Below are 14105 nucleotides of genomic sequence, written 5' to 3'. Positions count from 1 at the left end.
CCCAGCCAGCAGCCAGCAGCTGGGGAAGGGAGGCCCGGGCCAGCAGCTGGCAGCCAGAAGGCCCAGATTGGCCGTGATCGCCGGCCAGGCCTAGGGACCCTACCAGTGCACAAATTTCGTGCACCGGGCCTCTAGTATCAAATAATTACACTGTACATCTTAACTTACACAATGTTATATGTCAATTACAGTTTAATAAAGTTGAAAGGTGAATAAATAAATTATATTAATGAAGTTGTGCAACTATAAAAAAACAGTCATTATCTCTAGGTGGTAATGTTCAATGGTTGGTTGCTGTTTCTTCTTTATTTTACTCATTCTTTTCAAGTTCTACACACTTTTATAATCATAATGTGAAAATATCTAATAGTGACAGGAGTTTGCACAGAAAAGGAGCCATGAGAGGAATTTACTGCTCTTGGCAAGCAGAGACTGGTAGAATTTTGTCTTCTCCCGCTGCCGGACATCTTGACTCCCTTAATCTCTTCTCATAACTTTATTTTCCTTCCACTGTTTCTTTTACTTCTTTGAAAGTTGTTTACCTACTATTCTTTCTTTTGCTTTCTGATCTCAAAGAATAAAGTTTTGAATGAACAAAAATTAATTCTAAAGAAGCTTACTTCTAAGTAGAAATCTTATTTATGTAGGAACATGACATATTTTAATAAAAGTCTCCAATAGTGAGTATATGATGTGACATGGCCTCTTTATGCGGCAGAAATATAAGAAATGTTAGAATAAAAAAAATCCCCAGATTCCTATTATCCTATTTTTTTAAACTTTTAAAAACATACACATATTATAAACACTATACTAGAATGGAAGATCTTTCATCCAATGAGCTGGAGCAAAGCATAATTCTGATTTGTAGAGAAGTGTCAACAATCCCATTTTATCCTGAAAATCACAAAGTTTGTAGATGCCTTTAAAAGTTTTGTGGGTATTTTTTAAGTTTTGTTTTTTTGTTGCTGTTTTTTTAGAAGTTCCAAAAGGCTACAAGGTAAACAAGCTATTCCACAGAACCTTTTCTCCACATGAGATATGGTACTCTGCAATTGCCATAGGAGGAAGCCAGGGCTTCTTGTGCTGCTGCTGCTAAATCTAAAAAAAGAAAAACTGAGAAAATTTGAGGAAGGCCTCCACTTCCAGATTTGAAGTAAAATTAAAATACTTATATTTTTTAAACATAATAATGTAAAACCCTTAAGAAAACTGCAAGGCTTTTCTTTTTAAGCAGTTTAAGTAATTATCCATGAGGGCTGACATAGCTTGCTCTCTAGTGTAGGCTGAATGTGCCCCCATCCCAATTCCTATATTGAAGTCCAAACTCCCAATGTGATGTTATTTGAAGGCGGGGCCTTTTTAAGGTAATTGGGTTTAGATTAGGTGATGAAGGTAGGGTGCCCTTATAAGAAGAGGAACACAGAGATCCTGCTCTCTCTCTCCATACACATGCACAAAGAAAGGCCATGTGAGTACAGAGCAAGAAGGTAGCTGTCTGCAGCCAGGGAAGAGAGCCCTCCCCAAGACCTGAATCTGTAGGCTCCATGATCTTGGAATTCCCAGTCTCCAGAAATAGGAGAAATAAAGATATGTTGTTTAAGCCATCCAGTCTAAGGGGTTTTGTATAACAACCTGAGATAAGACACTCTTTTCTCCTATCACATATTGTCCCCCAGTCACCAATACCGACTGTAGAACAGCAATAAATACAGAACATTATTGTTTCACATTATTGTTTCACTAGAGGCCCAGTGCACAAAATTCGTGCACTGGTAGGATCCCTAGTGGCTGCCAGCTGCCAGCCAGGTACTCCCTCCCTTCCCCCGGTCAGCCCCACCCCCTGGTCCAACTCCCGAGGACCTTCCAGTCGAGGGGACAATTTGCATACTACGATTTTATTATATAGGATATACTTACTCATGAGAATACTTTGCTCCTTGATTTTAATTTCAAATGCAGATGTACAGAATATTTTATGCTTCTCTCTCTTAAAAAAGCAACTTATAAAAACTAAATTAAGTTATTTTTTCATTATATGATCCTCATTGGTTTTTGTTTCATGTAAGATAAATGGATTTGGGGCAGAAAATTGTTCACCACTCCTGAACATATTACGACACAGAATTAAGTAATCTTCCCTCATATTAAAATATCAACTGAATTAAAATCAGTAATAATTTTTAAAATTCAGCTTCTATTTAAAAGGCACTGTGGGAGATAAGAAGTATAAAACAAGAGCTGCCCTTAAAATGTTTCCTTATATTCTCTGTTACCCAAACCTAAGGTAGGCTCTCAACAATGTGACAAATCATTTCAATTTTCTAACAAGTAATAGCATCAGACTCATGGGATCCATCTTTTCCTCCCTACTTCACACAAATCCTGCCTGCTAGAACAGACCCCAGTGGGGCAAAGAGTAAAATGTCACAATGTTCCCACTGGTCATCATAAACACTTACTAATTAGAGTATAACCAGGGAGAAAAGGAAGGAGGGAGGGACACGAAAAGAAGGGTAGAGAATGAGAATGAAGAAAAATAAGAAAGAAAATGTTATCTTTACTAATAACTTGTCTGTTTAAAGTAACCAGGACCAAAGCTTAAGAAAAAAAGCATAAATTCTTTCTTACACTGTGAGGAACACTTAGAATTACTTAAAGAAATACATGGAAAGTTGGCCCAAATGAAACATTTTAGAGCTACACCAGCGTGGACCTCGGCAGACCACCTAATACTCTCACCAGCTACACCAATGCCAGGATAAAGACACGCACTCAAAACAGATGGCCTTGCTTCTGTGACATTGTAAACAGTTTACAGAACATGTGTATTAAGGGAGAAGAGAAAACCCTGAACACTAGCCCGATGATATGCCTATAACCTCCTGTACTCCACTATTTGAAGCAAATATGAGCCTGCATCACTGTGTCCTTTTCCTTACACTGGCTTGCACAATTCAGAACTAGAATTTCCCAACACTTCCTACCAGTTGGCTTCAAAATAATTTGAATGTGAAACATCCAAGTCAATTTGTTTCCATGCTTCTTCCTTCTCCCGCTGGATGCTTATCTGCACTGTTTTCTCGAAAACATGGTGAGTAGTCATTCAAGTTGCTGGCAATGTTTTTTCTGGGCCTGTTACAAAAGATAGGAAGCTGCCGGACAGTCAGAAACCTGTTTTTATCATCATGCTTCATTGTGACCTGCTGGGCAATAAGAAGTTCAGTGCCATACGTAGTCTGGTCCTTTCCCGGTTCTTTAAAACGTTTATGGCTTAGTCCTCATTTGTAAAGTCTCAGCATGCTACCTTCTTTTACAACCTTTCCTACAAACTGTAATGGAAAAGCTACTCCGTGGCACCTTATATAACTTTAGTCCTCTCAGGGGTTTTGTCATCCCTGGTAATTTGGCTTTAAAACCAAAAATCTACCCTATGCTTAGTCTCCCAGGGTTGTTGTTCCAATTCCAACTTATTTGAGGGTTGCTCTCTTACTACTTATTGAAAACATTTTTTTAACATTAATTTTCCATTTAAGTGTTGGTCCAGGGTTGCAGATCAACTCTGCAACTTTTCTAAAGATTTGCAGACCAAGCCAGAGAAGTAGAGTCTGGTTTGCTTTTGTGGAAAAAGTGATACAGACAAATTTGGAAAGCACTACTTAAAGATTCCAAGTTCCAGATCTTACTGAAACTATTTGGGGCTTGAATTCCAATTTGATCCCCATCTAAGAAAAAGTTGGTACTAAAACACTGTTTGTAAAGTTCCTAATATTTCTGTCATCAAATACCTTTTGCAAAACAGCACTCTGATCAATATAACGCAAATGAATCACCAATAAAGCAATTAAATTCCATCCAAGATAATCCTGTACTAAAATTCAAAGGAAAGTGCTTGGCAAAATGCATATTAGTATCTGCCAAACCCCAAACATTTGAAAACAAATAATGACTGTAGGAGGCTTTGCCAAGCTCCAAAAAGCCACTGGCCACCCCTCTTTGAGAAAGTGTGTTTCTGAACACCTACTTAGGCTTCATCTTCTAAGTCCTTGAATGTCAAAGGTCAAGAACCACCAACGAAAGAATTAATCAAGCTGAAGCTCTAGTAAATAAACTTTAAACTCCAAAGCTCTGTCAAGTAGATTCACATACAGTTCATCTGTTGAGAGAAGACTCTTTTTTTCCCCCATTCAAAGAGTGTTTTAGCCCCAGGATTACCTTTCATTCAGCAAAGATCACCTACATTCTAACTCCTGTGGTTATTAGAGCAAATCATGGGGTGTTGAGAACTTGGGTTCCTCCATCTTAATAAAACAGTTCACGTCCTCAAGGCAGTTAATCCCTGGAAGGCTTTGTGATCCCATACCCTGACAAGCTTGATAAATATGGAAATGGTAAAATGTTCTGACTTGTTAAAAATTTTTTCAGCCTGCTTAACGTGCTCTCTGGCTTTAACACGCACAGAGTGCTGACTTGGCATGTCTAGGAGCCTCCATCACCTTCTCTATTGTGTAGACACTGACAACCCCTGGAGCATAAATAAGTCACACTTCACAAAGAAATGTTTATTCTACACGCTAAGAGGGACTCTCCTTTTCTCAAAGAAACAAAAGTAAGGCAAAAGGGAGGGGAGAAGGGTGTGTACAAAAAAAATGTGGCAGAAAGAAGGAAAGACCCTCAGTTCTAAATGATTGCAAAGCTGAAGACGTATTAAAAAAATCTGGGTTGGGATAGGTGTGTCTACAGTTGGCTGATAAATCTTTCAGAGTCTGGAATTACTGTGGTAAGAAGCAACTATTTCTCTTTATCACTTTAGAAAATATAATGAATAATGTAGTTTTCTTTCAGTACCTCGTATAATTCAAATGAGTCAACTTTTCTTTAACACTATTCAAAGTTAAGAAAATAAAATACTATTATAACCTGTGTGGAGCCGCCAGTGAGCAGGAAGGCAAGCTCTGGCCTCATGAATAGGTCCAACTTCTATTCATCTCAAGTAACTAGTCATTCTGAGACAGAATAAACAACTATGTAAATACTAAGAAAGAGGGCCGTAAATGTACAAACTGGGCGAGGTGTCTAGAAATCCTGCTCCAGGCATAGGATTCACAGGGAAACTCTATGAAGAAACCACAAAGACAATACACGGATGAAATACTGATGACACACTGGAATACTTCAGAACTTACAGCCAGCTACACTCATCAGTCACTGCCAATCCTGATATTCCCAGATCCAACCATCAAATTCCCAACACTTTGACCATTTCCAGAAAATTGTCTTTATGGGATCTCCTGAGCTCTGCCAGTATTAAACTTACAACTGTGGAACAGCAAGAGTGAGACCCATGGTAGAATGGAAACCGAGGCCTTAGGACTGCCAAGGCACACCTTCGTAAAAAGAAAGCAAGCAGCAAAATATCTGAGTGGCAGAGAGCAGGAGCAAGAAGTTAAGAAGCCAAGAGTCAGGATGGTATACATACCATTAAAACCATCCAAGAATAATTGAAAATTAGTTGTAGCTCTACTGACATTTCTCAGGGCTATGTAGGTTTGGGGGGGAAGGAAGGAGAAGGAGAAGGAGAAGGAGAAGGAGAAGGAGAAGGAGAAGGAGAAGGAGAAGGAGAAGGAGAAGGAGAAGAAGGAGGAGAAGGAGAAGGAGAAGGAGAAGGAGAAGGAGAAGGAGAAGGAGAAGGAGAAGGAGAAGGAGAAGGAGAAGGAGAAGGAGAAGGAGAAGGAGCAGCACAAGGCCACTGCAAAGGGCAAGAAATTGATCTGTGTATGCTGAGAAAGGAAACAAAGAGAGAAAAGAATAGAAATGACGACTTCTCAACTTAATCTTGTTACACCAATTAAGGAAAGCAGACAAAAGATAACTTTAAGAGAGAAAAACAATCAAAATGATTGAGAACATTATCACCTTCCCATCAACACCAAATTTAAAATAGTTGTGGCTCAGAGTAGCAAGGCATGTAGGAAATTACACTGCAGAGACAAGGAGCCCAGCCAAACCAATGGCCAAGTCATCCACCTTCTCTTCTGGGAGGCTGACAGCTATGGGGTCTAGATCAAAGCTTCTCAAACTTTACTGTGCATGAGAATCACCTGGGAATCTTGTTAAAATGCAGATTCTGATTAATCAGATCTGGAGTAAAGCCAGAGTTTTTACACTTCCAACAAACTCCCAGGTGATGCTAAGACTGCCACTCCAAACATTATAGTTTGAGTAGCAAGGGTTGGCACGAATCTTGGTCAGGTAAATTCTGGCTTGTCTCATGACCCTGAGCAAGTAACTTACCTGCTCTAACTTCTCAGTTTCCTCATTTATTAAATGGACGTAGTAATGCCTACCTCATAAAGTTGACACGAGAAATACAACTAGTTAGCCTAATAGCTAGTTATTACCATCACCTGCACAATATTGCCCTCAGTGTGGTACACATTCCATTGGTGGTACAAGAACAAACTTCTAAACTTTATAATCGTTAAGCAATATTTTAATTGGTATTAGGAAAAAAGTAACCATTATCTTAAACTCAAGGTTTCATGTGTGTTATCACTTAACATAAAGCTAAGGTTAAAAAAAAAAGTCAATTTTAAAAATGCTATATAATAAAAGCCTAATATGCTAAGTGTCTGGTCGTCCAGTTGGCCATTCAACCAATCAAAGCGTAGTATGCCAACGATATGCTAAGGCCGCTCAACTGCTTGCTATGATGCGCACTGACCACCCAGGGGCAGATGCTCAACAAAGGAGCTGCCCCCGGGTGGTCAGTGCACTCCCATAGGGGGAGCGCTGCTCAGCCAGAAACCGGGCTCAGGGCTAGTGAGCGCAGCCGCAGTGGCAGGAGCCTCTCCTGCCTCCGTGGCAGCATTAAGGATGTCCGACTGATGGTTTAGGCCTGCTCCCCATGGGCCTAATTTCCTTAAACTCAGCCCCCCCCCCACAGTGCACGAATTTCATGCACCGGGCCTCTAGTTACTAAATAAAGGTACAAGAGGTACATGGATATGACAAAAATGATGGCGGTGATTCTCAACTGACTAAACTTTGAGAAACATCAATTAACATAAGATTACTAAATTTCTAAAGGCAGGAGCTTGACCAGATTAGCCCATTATAAGGAACAGGTATGTAAGAGAGTTCTGAATGTATTTCCAACTGACCACACATTAACCAAATTATATTCTTACCCATACTTCTGCATATTGCATAACTATACAACCACAGATCATCAAACTATCCATAATGCTAAAAACAAAAATTCCACAGAATAAAGCCATTTCCCCTTTTAATACACAAATTAACCAATATAAACTACTTCCCAACAGTGGGCTAATAGAATTATGCCTCCAAGGAAGGACAGCTATGATTTCATAAATCCAGTATTATGATGTTTCTCTTTTCCCACCAACATTTTGTAAAACCACCCTAACGTAATTTGTGGTCAAAGGAATGGATGTGAGTGACTGATTGCTTTACAAACGAATTTGTCATACCCTTTAACAACAACCTATAGAGCAAAGAGAGGAAGTCTGAAGTCATATGAGTTGGAAAAGGGGCAGCATGTTTGTGAATAGCATGGTTTTCAAAAGAGAACCATAAAAGGCTTACTGATGTATTTAGCATCCGATGTCTGGTATACTTGGAACAATTCTGCTGTAGTTAGTTCGTTTTGTTCAAGTTAGTGAGCAAAAGAAGTGAACATAGATACATGTCAGAACTTCACGCATTCATTCATCCACGATGTGAAACACCGTAACAGGTTCAAATGCTGGAAGAATATGTTCTCAAGGTTTGTGTGTGTGTGCAATTCATAATGGCTATACACATGACACACTCCTTTAAATCTGCATTACTGTCTGGTATACTTGGAACAATTCTGCTGTAGTTAGTTCGTTTTGTTCAAGTTAGTGAGCAAAAGAAGTGAACATAGATACATGTCAGAACTTCACGCATTCATTCATCCACGATGTGAAACACCATAACAGGTTCAAATGCTGGAAGAGTATGTTCTCAAGGTTTGTGTGTGTGTGTGCAATTCATAATGGCTATACACGTGACATACTCCTTTAAATCTGCATTGTAGACATTTTTTCCATCACTTTCTTAAGTCTAGACAATTAACAAAACAATAAATCAAGCCTTGATTTGCTGCATTTGCCAATTTCCATGGTGTTCATACTTCTATGACTGCTTTCAAGTTACCAGCAAGCAATAGTGAACACAGAGCTGGAAGAGATGTGCAATACTATTCATCATTGCATAGTATTGCAAACACAGATACAATACACACAAATTATTTCCAGAGCAGAGATAACAATAAAACATGGCAAAAATAATTATGAAGTGATGAGTGTTGCATGATTTTTATTTAATTATAATTGCATATAGTTTAATTTTTAATATAACAGTCTCACAAAATTTCTGAAAATTGAATGGTTAGTTCTTGGGAGCTTGTGGGGGCTGGCTCCAGCACACCACTGGCCACATACACATCTCACATATTGTTGCTAACACCGCCAGCCTTGTATATTACTTGAATTTTCTAATGTGAAAATCTCTTGGAGAAATGCAGCAAACTTTATGTGCTAAAGAGACAACAACAACAGCAAAAAACCTCAGATATTGTAATATGCATTTTGTATGCATCCAAGTGTGTAGTTAACAATAGAAAACTTATGAACATCTACTCAACAAAGCCCTTAGGAAATAACTAATAAAAGCAGCATGGCATCTTGGGGGAAAGAAATGCAGGCAATAGATATTTGCTTGGGTAAAAAGTGACATCAAACTAAGAATAAAGATATCTATATCAATTTTCACAAATAAAACTGGTCAGAAAGAGAACTAAAAATAAAAGAAATAGCTGCGGCAGCTGATCGATGTTCCTCTTTCATCGATGTTTCTAACTCTCTATCCCTCTCCCCTCCTCTCTGTAAAAAATCAATAAAATATATTTAAAAAAATAAAAAATAAAAAAATAAAAGAAATAGCTGATTAGGCCCTGGCCTGAGTAGCTCAGTTGGCATCTTCCAGATATGAGAAGGTTGCGGGTTTAACCTCCAGTCAGGGCACATACAAGGAGCATCCAATGAATGCATAAATAAGTGGAATAACAAATTGATATCTCTCTCTCTCCCTTCCTTTCTGTACCTCTAAATATCAATCAATCAATAAAATTTTTAAAAAGGAATAACTCTTATAATGAATCATAAAGATTCTTCCTATAGACAAACAAGCACCACGATATAAATGCTTTAGATGTCATCATTACATTTCAATGCCGTTTTAATTTGTAAAATATAAAAGGGAAATTATGAGGAAATCCAAAGCTATTTCACTAATCCCTCTAGCAAAAGTAAACCACTGAGAGAATGAAAGAATTTATTTCACAAAATGGTCACTTATAATATTAAGTAGCACTTTTAGAGACTTTCAAACACAGGTCTGCACTGCCCTGGTAAATCTTTGAAAAACTAAAAGCAGTTAAGTTGCTCTCAATCCCTTTAAAAAGTTCAATTAACCAGTTACTATTAAAAGGGTGAAAATCCACTACCTTCCCTTTCATGGAGAATCTGCTTGCATGAATGACTTTCCAAACCGACTGGAATATCCTATGGAACTGTTTATGTCCAAAGCAAGTCTTCAAAGCGGAGGGAAATGTATAGCGCACACACTGTTTATCTCTACAAGATGGAGCATATGGAAAAACTTATAACTGTCAAGTGTTATCACACTGCAGAACAAACATGTGGACGTACACAACAGGGATAAATATAGTGAGATTCGTTCACAAGCTGGGGGTGCTGGAGGCCCATGGAAGAGTTTACAAAGTTTATAATGTTGGAGAGATCAGGGGGACAGTGGTGCTAACCTGGATTTACAAAAAGATTATATGCGAAAGACTCCACTGTTGTTTCTGAACTATAACACAGGTTTAGGCATGCAGGCTAATTTGAGAACTAGCCCTTAAAGAAAAGGAAAGAAGAAAAACAATTCCTGTCTTGTATTAAAAATTCCAAATAAGCATTATGGATTCTCAAAATAAAAAAAATGAAGTAAAACAATTGAAATCATAAATTAAATAGCTGCTGAGGGATAAGCACTCAAATGAAAAATACAGGTAAAAGTCATTTTAACCAAATATTTTTCATAAAGCAAATAATTTGGTTTATTAAAAATGTTAATGCATAGCAATATAAATTGCTAAATTAAGGCGATTTTAAAATAGAATCCATTTTGCAATGACTTTTAGGTTAAAAAAAGTAAAAAAGGCACTAAACCTACATTTTAAAAGTACAGAATTTTGCAGTAATCTCCCCAAATCCTCTTTCAGGGTGGTTTGGTATTGAAATATACATTATTTCAAAAGTCTAATTTTTACACATAAAGTTTTAATAAAAAATAATGTCCCCCAAATTTCTGAATATCGAAGGCCATGAAGAAAAATTCTAAGTCCAGTATAAAGACAGAAAAGCAATCCCAAGGAAATAAAGGCACTCTCTGTCCAAAGCTCACATGTACCGAGTGCAGAGGCTGAAATAAGGCTTGGATGTTCTTTCTATTTTCTTCAGTCCTCTGGTCATTACTTTAACAGGCAAAGAAAAACCAAACAAGCAAAACTCTTTGACGGAAGCGCATACTTTCCACACACTCTAAGCGTCAAGGCCTGTTTAGAGAAAGGCCAAACAATCTACTGCATCTGCGACACAAGGCCAGAATTAGGTTATGCTTCTGACTAAGGAGGCTATTTCTGCCTCTAGCAAGGCCTTACTTTGTAACCTCAGAGAAGAGATTTATCTGTCCCTTACTTGGCTTTAAAAGTCAAGATGGAGCCACATAGCCTCTCCTTAGCTCCTTAGAATTGCGAGGCTACAATAAATAATGCCCATAAAAGCTTTGATCTCTTCAGGGGGGAAAAATGAGTGCTGACATAGGCAGGAGAGGTTTGAGAGGGTCCGGAGACTGCACTGTGAAGTCAAGGTGGAACACAAGGAACAGATAAACCACTGATCACTGGAAAATGCCTGTTCACGCTTCTTATTTCTTCTCCAGGTAAAAATGGCCTTTGAAACTAAGCCCATAATCTGCCATCTAGATCATATCCAATTTTCACTTCTTTTACATCCACTTATGCCATCACTACAAATTATAACATCTGAGCAGGTAAGAGTATCTAGACTCGTGATTGGAAAACCAGAGGAATAACCAGGGTGCTGGATCCCTACGCCTAGCTCCTCTTTGACATTTAAAAAAAAATGAGGAATTAGAAAGTTAGTTTAAAAAGTAGATTTCGGGTCTCTTTACAGTCCCATCTGACTCTCTCATGAGAAGTCATCAACATGGCTGCCAAGATTTCTTGGTGGAAAAACGATTTTGCAAGATGAAACAATTGCACTTCATTGACCTTAATTCCTGGATATATGCCAGTATTAGCATTTAAGTTACTGGATACAATGGTTTCAATGGAACCTTCTCTCCAAAGTCTCTTGTGTCTGTAATATACATAATTTCTATTTGTTAACTATTAGACATATAATGATAGCAACAGTTTCTTTCCTCCTTTCCCTAGACATTTGATTCACAATAGCCACACATTTCAAATGCCAGATTCTTACTAACATACTATACGACAACAAAACAGCATTTAGAGATTTATAATGTGACATGAAACCACACAGCATAAAAAAGGAAAATAACTGAGTATTAAACAATCTTAGAAAAACATCTATATTTTGACTTAATATGTGTTTGTTCCATTGACAAGCTTAATCCTTAGGGTTTGAAATCTACCATATAATCAACCTTTAATCGTTACCATCTACTAGGAAAGAGTGATAGATCACTTATAAACTCTTCCAGCTTTAACCGATTCTGATGTTTTCTTTGTGCTACCAGGATACCTGAATGTTGTTTTCCTATAAATCTTAGTGTATGTCATTAATTAATTGGTATCAAGGTCAATAATAGGGAATGATAGTAACAGACCTCTGAAGATCGTGTCTAAAATGCTCTGTAACAGGAAGCACGGCTCTACCTGATGAATCAGATCATAAAAATAAAATGTCATAATTTTTCTCACTCTTAATTTCAAAGTCATTTCATCTCTCTGAGTATCAGAAAGGGCAGTAAATTGCAGACTAGGGATTTGAGCTTTCAACGTGTGTGTTTCTTCGCTCTGCCATGGCACCTGCCACCAGTGTGCAGTGTCTCCTGTATTATCAGAGGGAGGCACGGCCCTCGCAGTGTCCAGCATATCAGTGGCAGCTTCTGCTGCCCCGGACTTCCTACCACGATCAAGCAAAGGGAAGTGGTGAGATGCAGAAACTGTTCTGATTGCTGCTCCCTATGTAACTCGGGATAGCGTTTTTTCCATACAAATAGAGTTAACTTTACAAACGGCAGCCAGATTCCACCTTCTGCAGTGTTGCAGCTGTAAATGAGTAACTGGTACGCTTCCCTTGCATATTAATACTCAAAAACGGGAGATCAACATGATATTTGCTTATCTCCGCATCCAACCCAAGAATGTAACTCAGACTCTATTAACCTGCAAGAAAGTAATTCTTCACTTTTTAAAGACCTGAATTAATTTAATTTGTTTATTGATGTTTTCACCAAGTATCTGAGCATGTACAGAAAACAAAAAACCGTTCATTATTGAACACTTTAAAACTGACATCCTGCCAACCTTCCTAATATACAAACACCTTCTTATTTTTTAACAGATAAAAAAAGAAAAAAAGAGTCAGCCTCTGGAAATAAAAGATAAAATGATGAAATTCATGAATACAACTCTCCACAGTTTAATCTATATAAGGGGGAAAACTGGCTACATTAAATTCTCAGAGTCCATAAGAATCAGAGATCTTGTTGCAAACAGAAAGCATACCTATCCCAGCATGAATTTATTTAACTTTGGAGACCCAAAGTCAGTCCTTTCACTCATATCCCCTTACCGCTTCGGCTTGAAATCCAAGGTGCATGGGGGTTAAGTTCGTCTAATTTGAAATATTAGGAATCCCTTCCTAGCTCTTCCAGTGAGCCGTCCAGTTCTCTGGGTGTAGACAATTGTCAGAGAAGAATTTGACAAAAATGGAATGGCTCCGTCTGTCTCCCTAAAGGACTTTTTCATAACTGTGCATGCCCTTCCTCCGGGGGACTTTAAAACAACAGATTTACCTGTTATGCTAGGAATGGTAGCTCAGTCTGCCTGAAACTGCACAAGGAACAACCATTATTTAATTAACTCTAGGTGATGATAATTTTATATCAAACAGGGTTATATAAATAAACTATCTTCCTAACATTGCTGTTATAGACTTAACTTAAAGGCAAATAATAGTTACTGATCGAAAAACAAAAGTATAAACTGTGTTGGGGCAGAAAAGAGTTCCAACAAACCCGAGCTTCCAATGGCATGAAAGGCCCAGTAATGGCGAGATTAGCAATATTTCTCTGTAAAATTTTTGTACTTATATTTTTTTATCCAAGATGCACTAAAAAAGGAACAAAAGCCCCCCCCAGAATATATTATCAAATAGTCAAACAGCTAGTGGTTATATTTGTAAGGCAAAGAAAACTAATGTATAATGACCCATTTGTATCTCAGATTTTTTTAAAAAAGAAATCTGTCCTAGGAACAACACAGTCAAACACATTAAGTATCAACTGCCTTCCACAATAAAGCTTTCATAATAAAGCAGGTTTATTTGCCCAGGTCTTTCCCGGGTATTCATGTTTCCATGTCAGAGATGACTCAGCTCCACTGCCTACTTCAGCCCAATGGTGACTGGGACGAAGAGGACCAGCAATCCATCAACGGGGCCCGCTGACCGGTCTCTGGGTGTGCAGCCGGTCCCATTGGCTATGAAAGGGCCTCAGCCCTCTGCCCTCCTAGTGCTTTCTACTTAGCTTGTTGGGGAACAAGACAGCTCAGTAGAATTCATTATCTTTTAGGATGCACAGAATTGGAAGCTGCATAATTTAAACTCAACTTCTAGTTGAAAAACTTCACAAAATTATCATGGAAATATCACCCAAATGTAACTGGAAGACTGAATAAATGTTGGCAGAAGTGCTGATATTAAGTGGCATTTTACACT

General features: G+C 38.2%; 1 protein-coding gene across 2 annotated transcripts in view; it reads right to left on the bottom strand.

Annotated features, from left to right (window-relative positions):
- Positions 1-14105, bottom strand: part of RAD51B (RAD51 paralog B) — a 539221-nt gene that overhangs the window by 389268 nt on the left and 135848 nt on the right. Inside the window, exon 8 of one of the 2 annotated variants that reach the window (XM_014549130.1) lies at positions 2994-3155. The exons of the other annotated variant lie outside the window; for it this stretch is intronic. Within the exon in view, the coding sequence (XP_014404616.1) occupies positions 3027-3155 (129 nt within the window). The 3' untranslated portion in view covers positions 2994-3026. Of the gene's footprint in view, positions 1-2993; positions 3156-14105 lie in introns of those variants that run through there. 2 annotated transcript variants of the gene reach the window in all.

This window comes from Myotis brandtii, unplaced genomic scaffold, assembly GCF_000412655.1.
Source record: "Myotis brandtii unplaced genomic scaffold, ASM41265v1 scaffold536, whole genome shotgun sequence".
Classification (NCBI taxonomy): domain Eukaryota; kingdom Metazoa; phylum Chordata; class Mammalia; order Chiroptera; family Vespertilionidae; genus Myotis; species Myotis brandtii.
The sequence above is the reverse complement of the archived record's forward strand: the minus strand, read 5'-3'. Positions and strand labels throughout refer to the sequence as shown.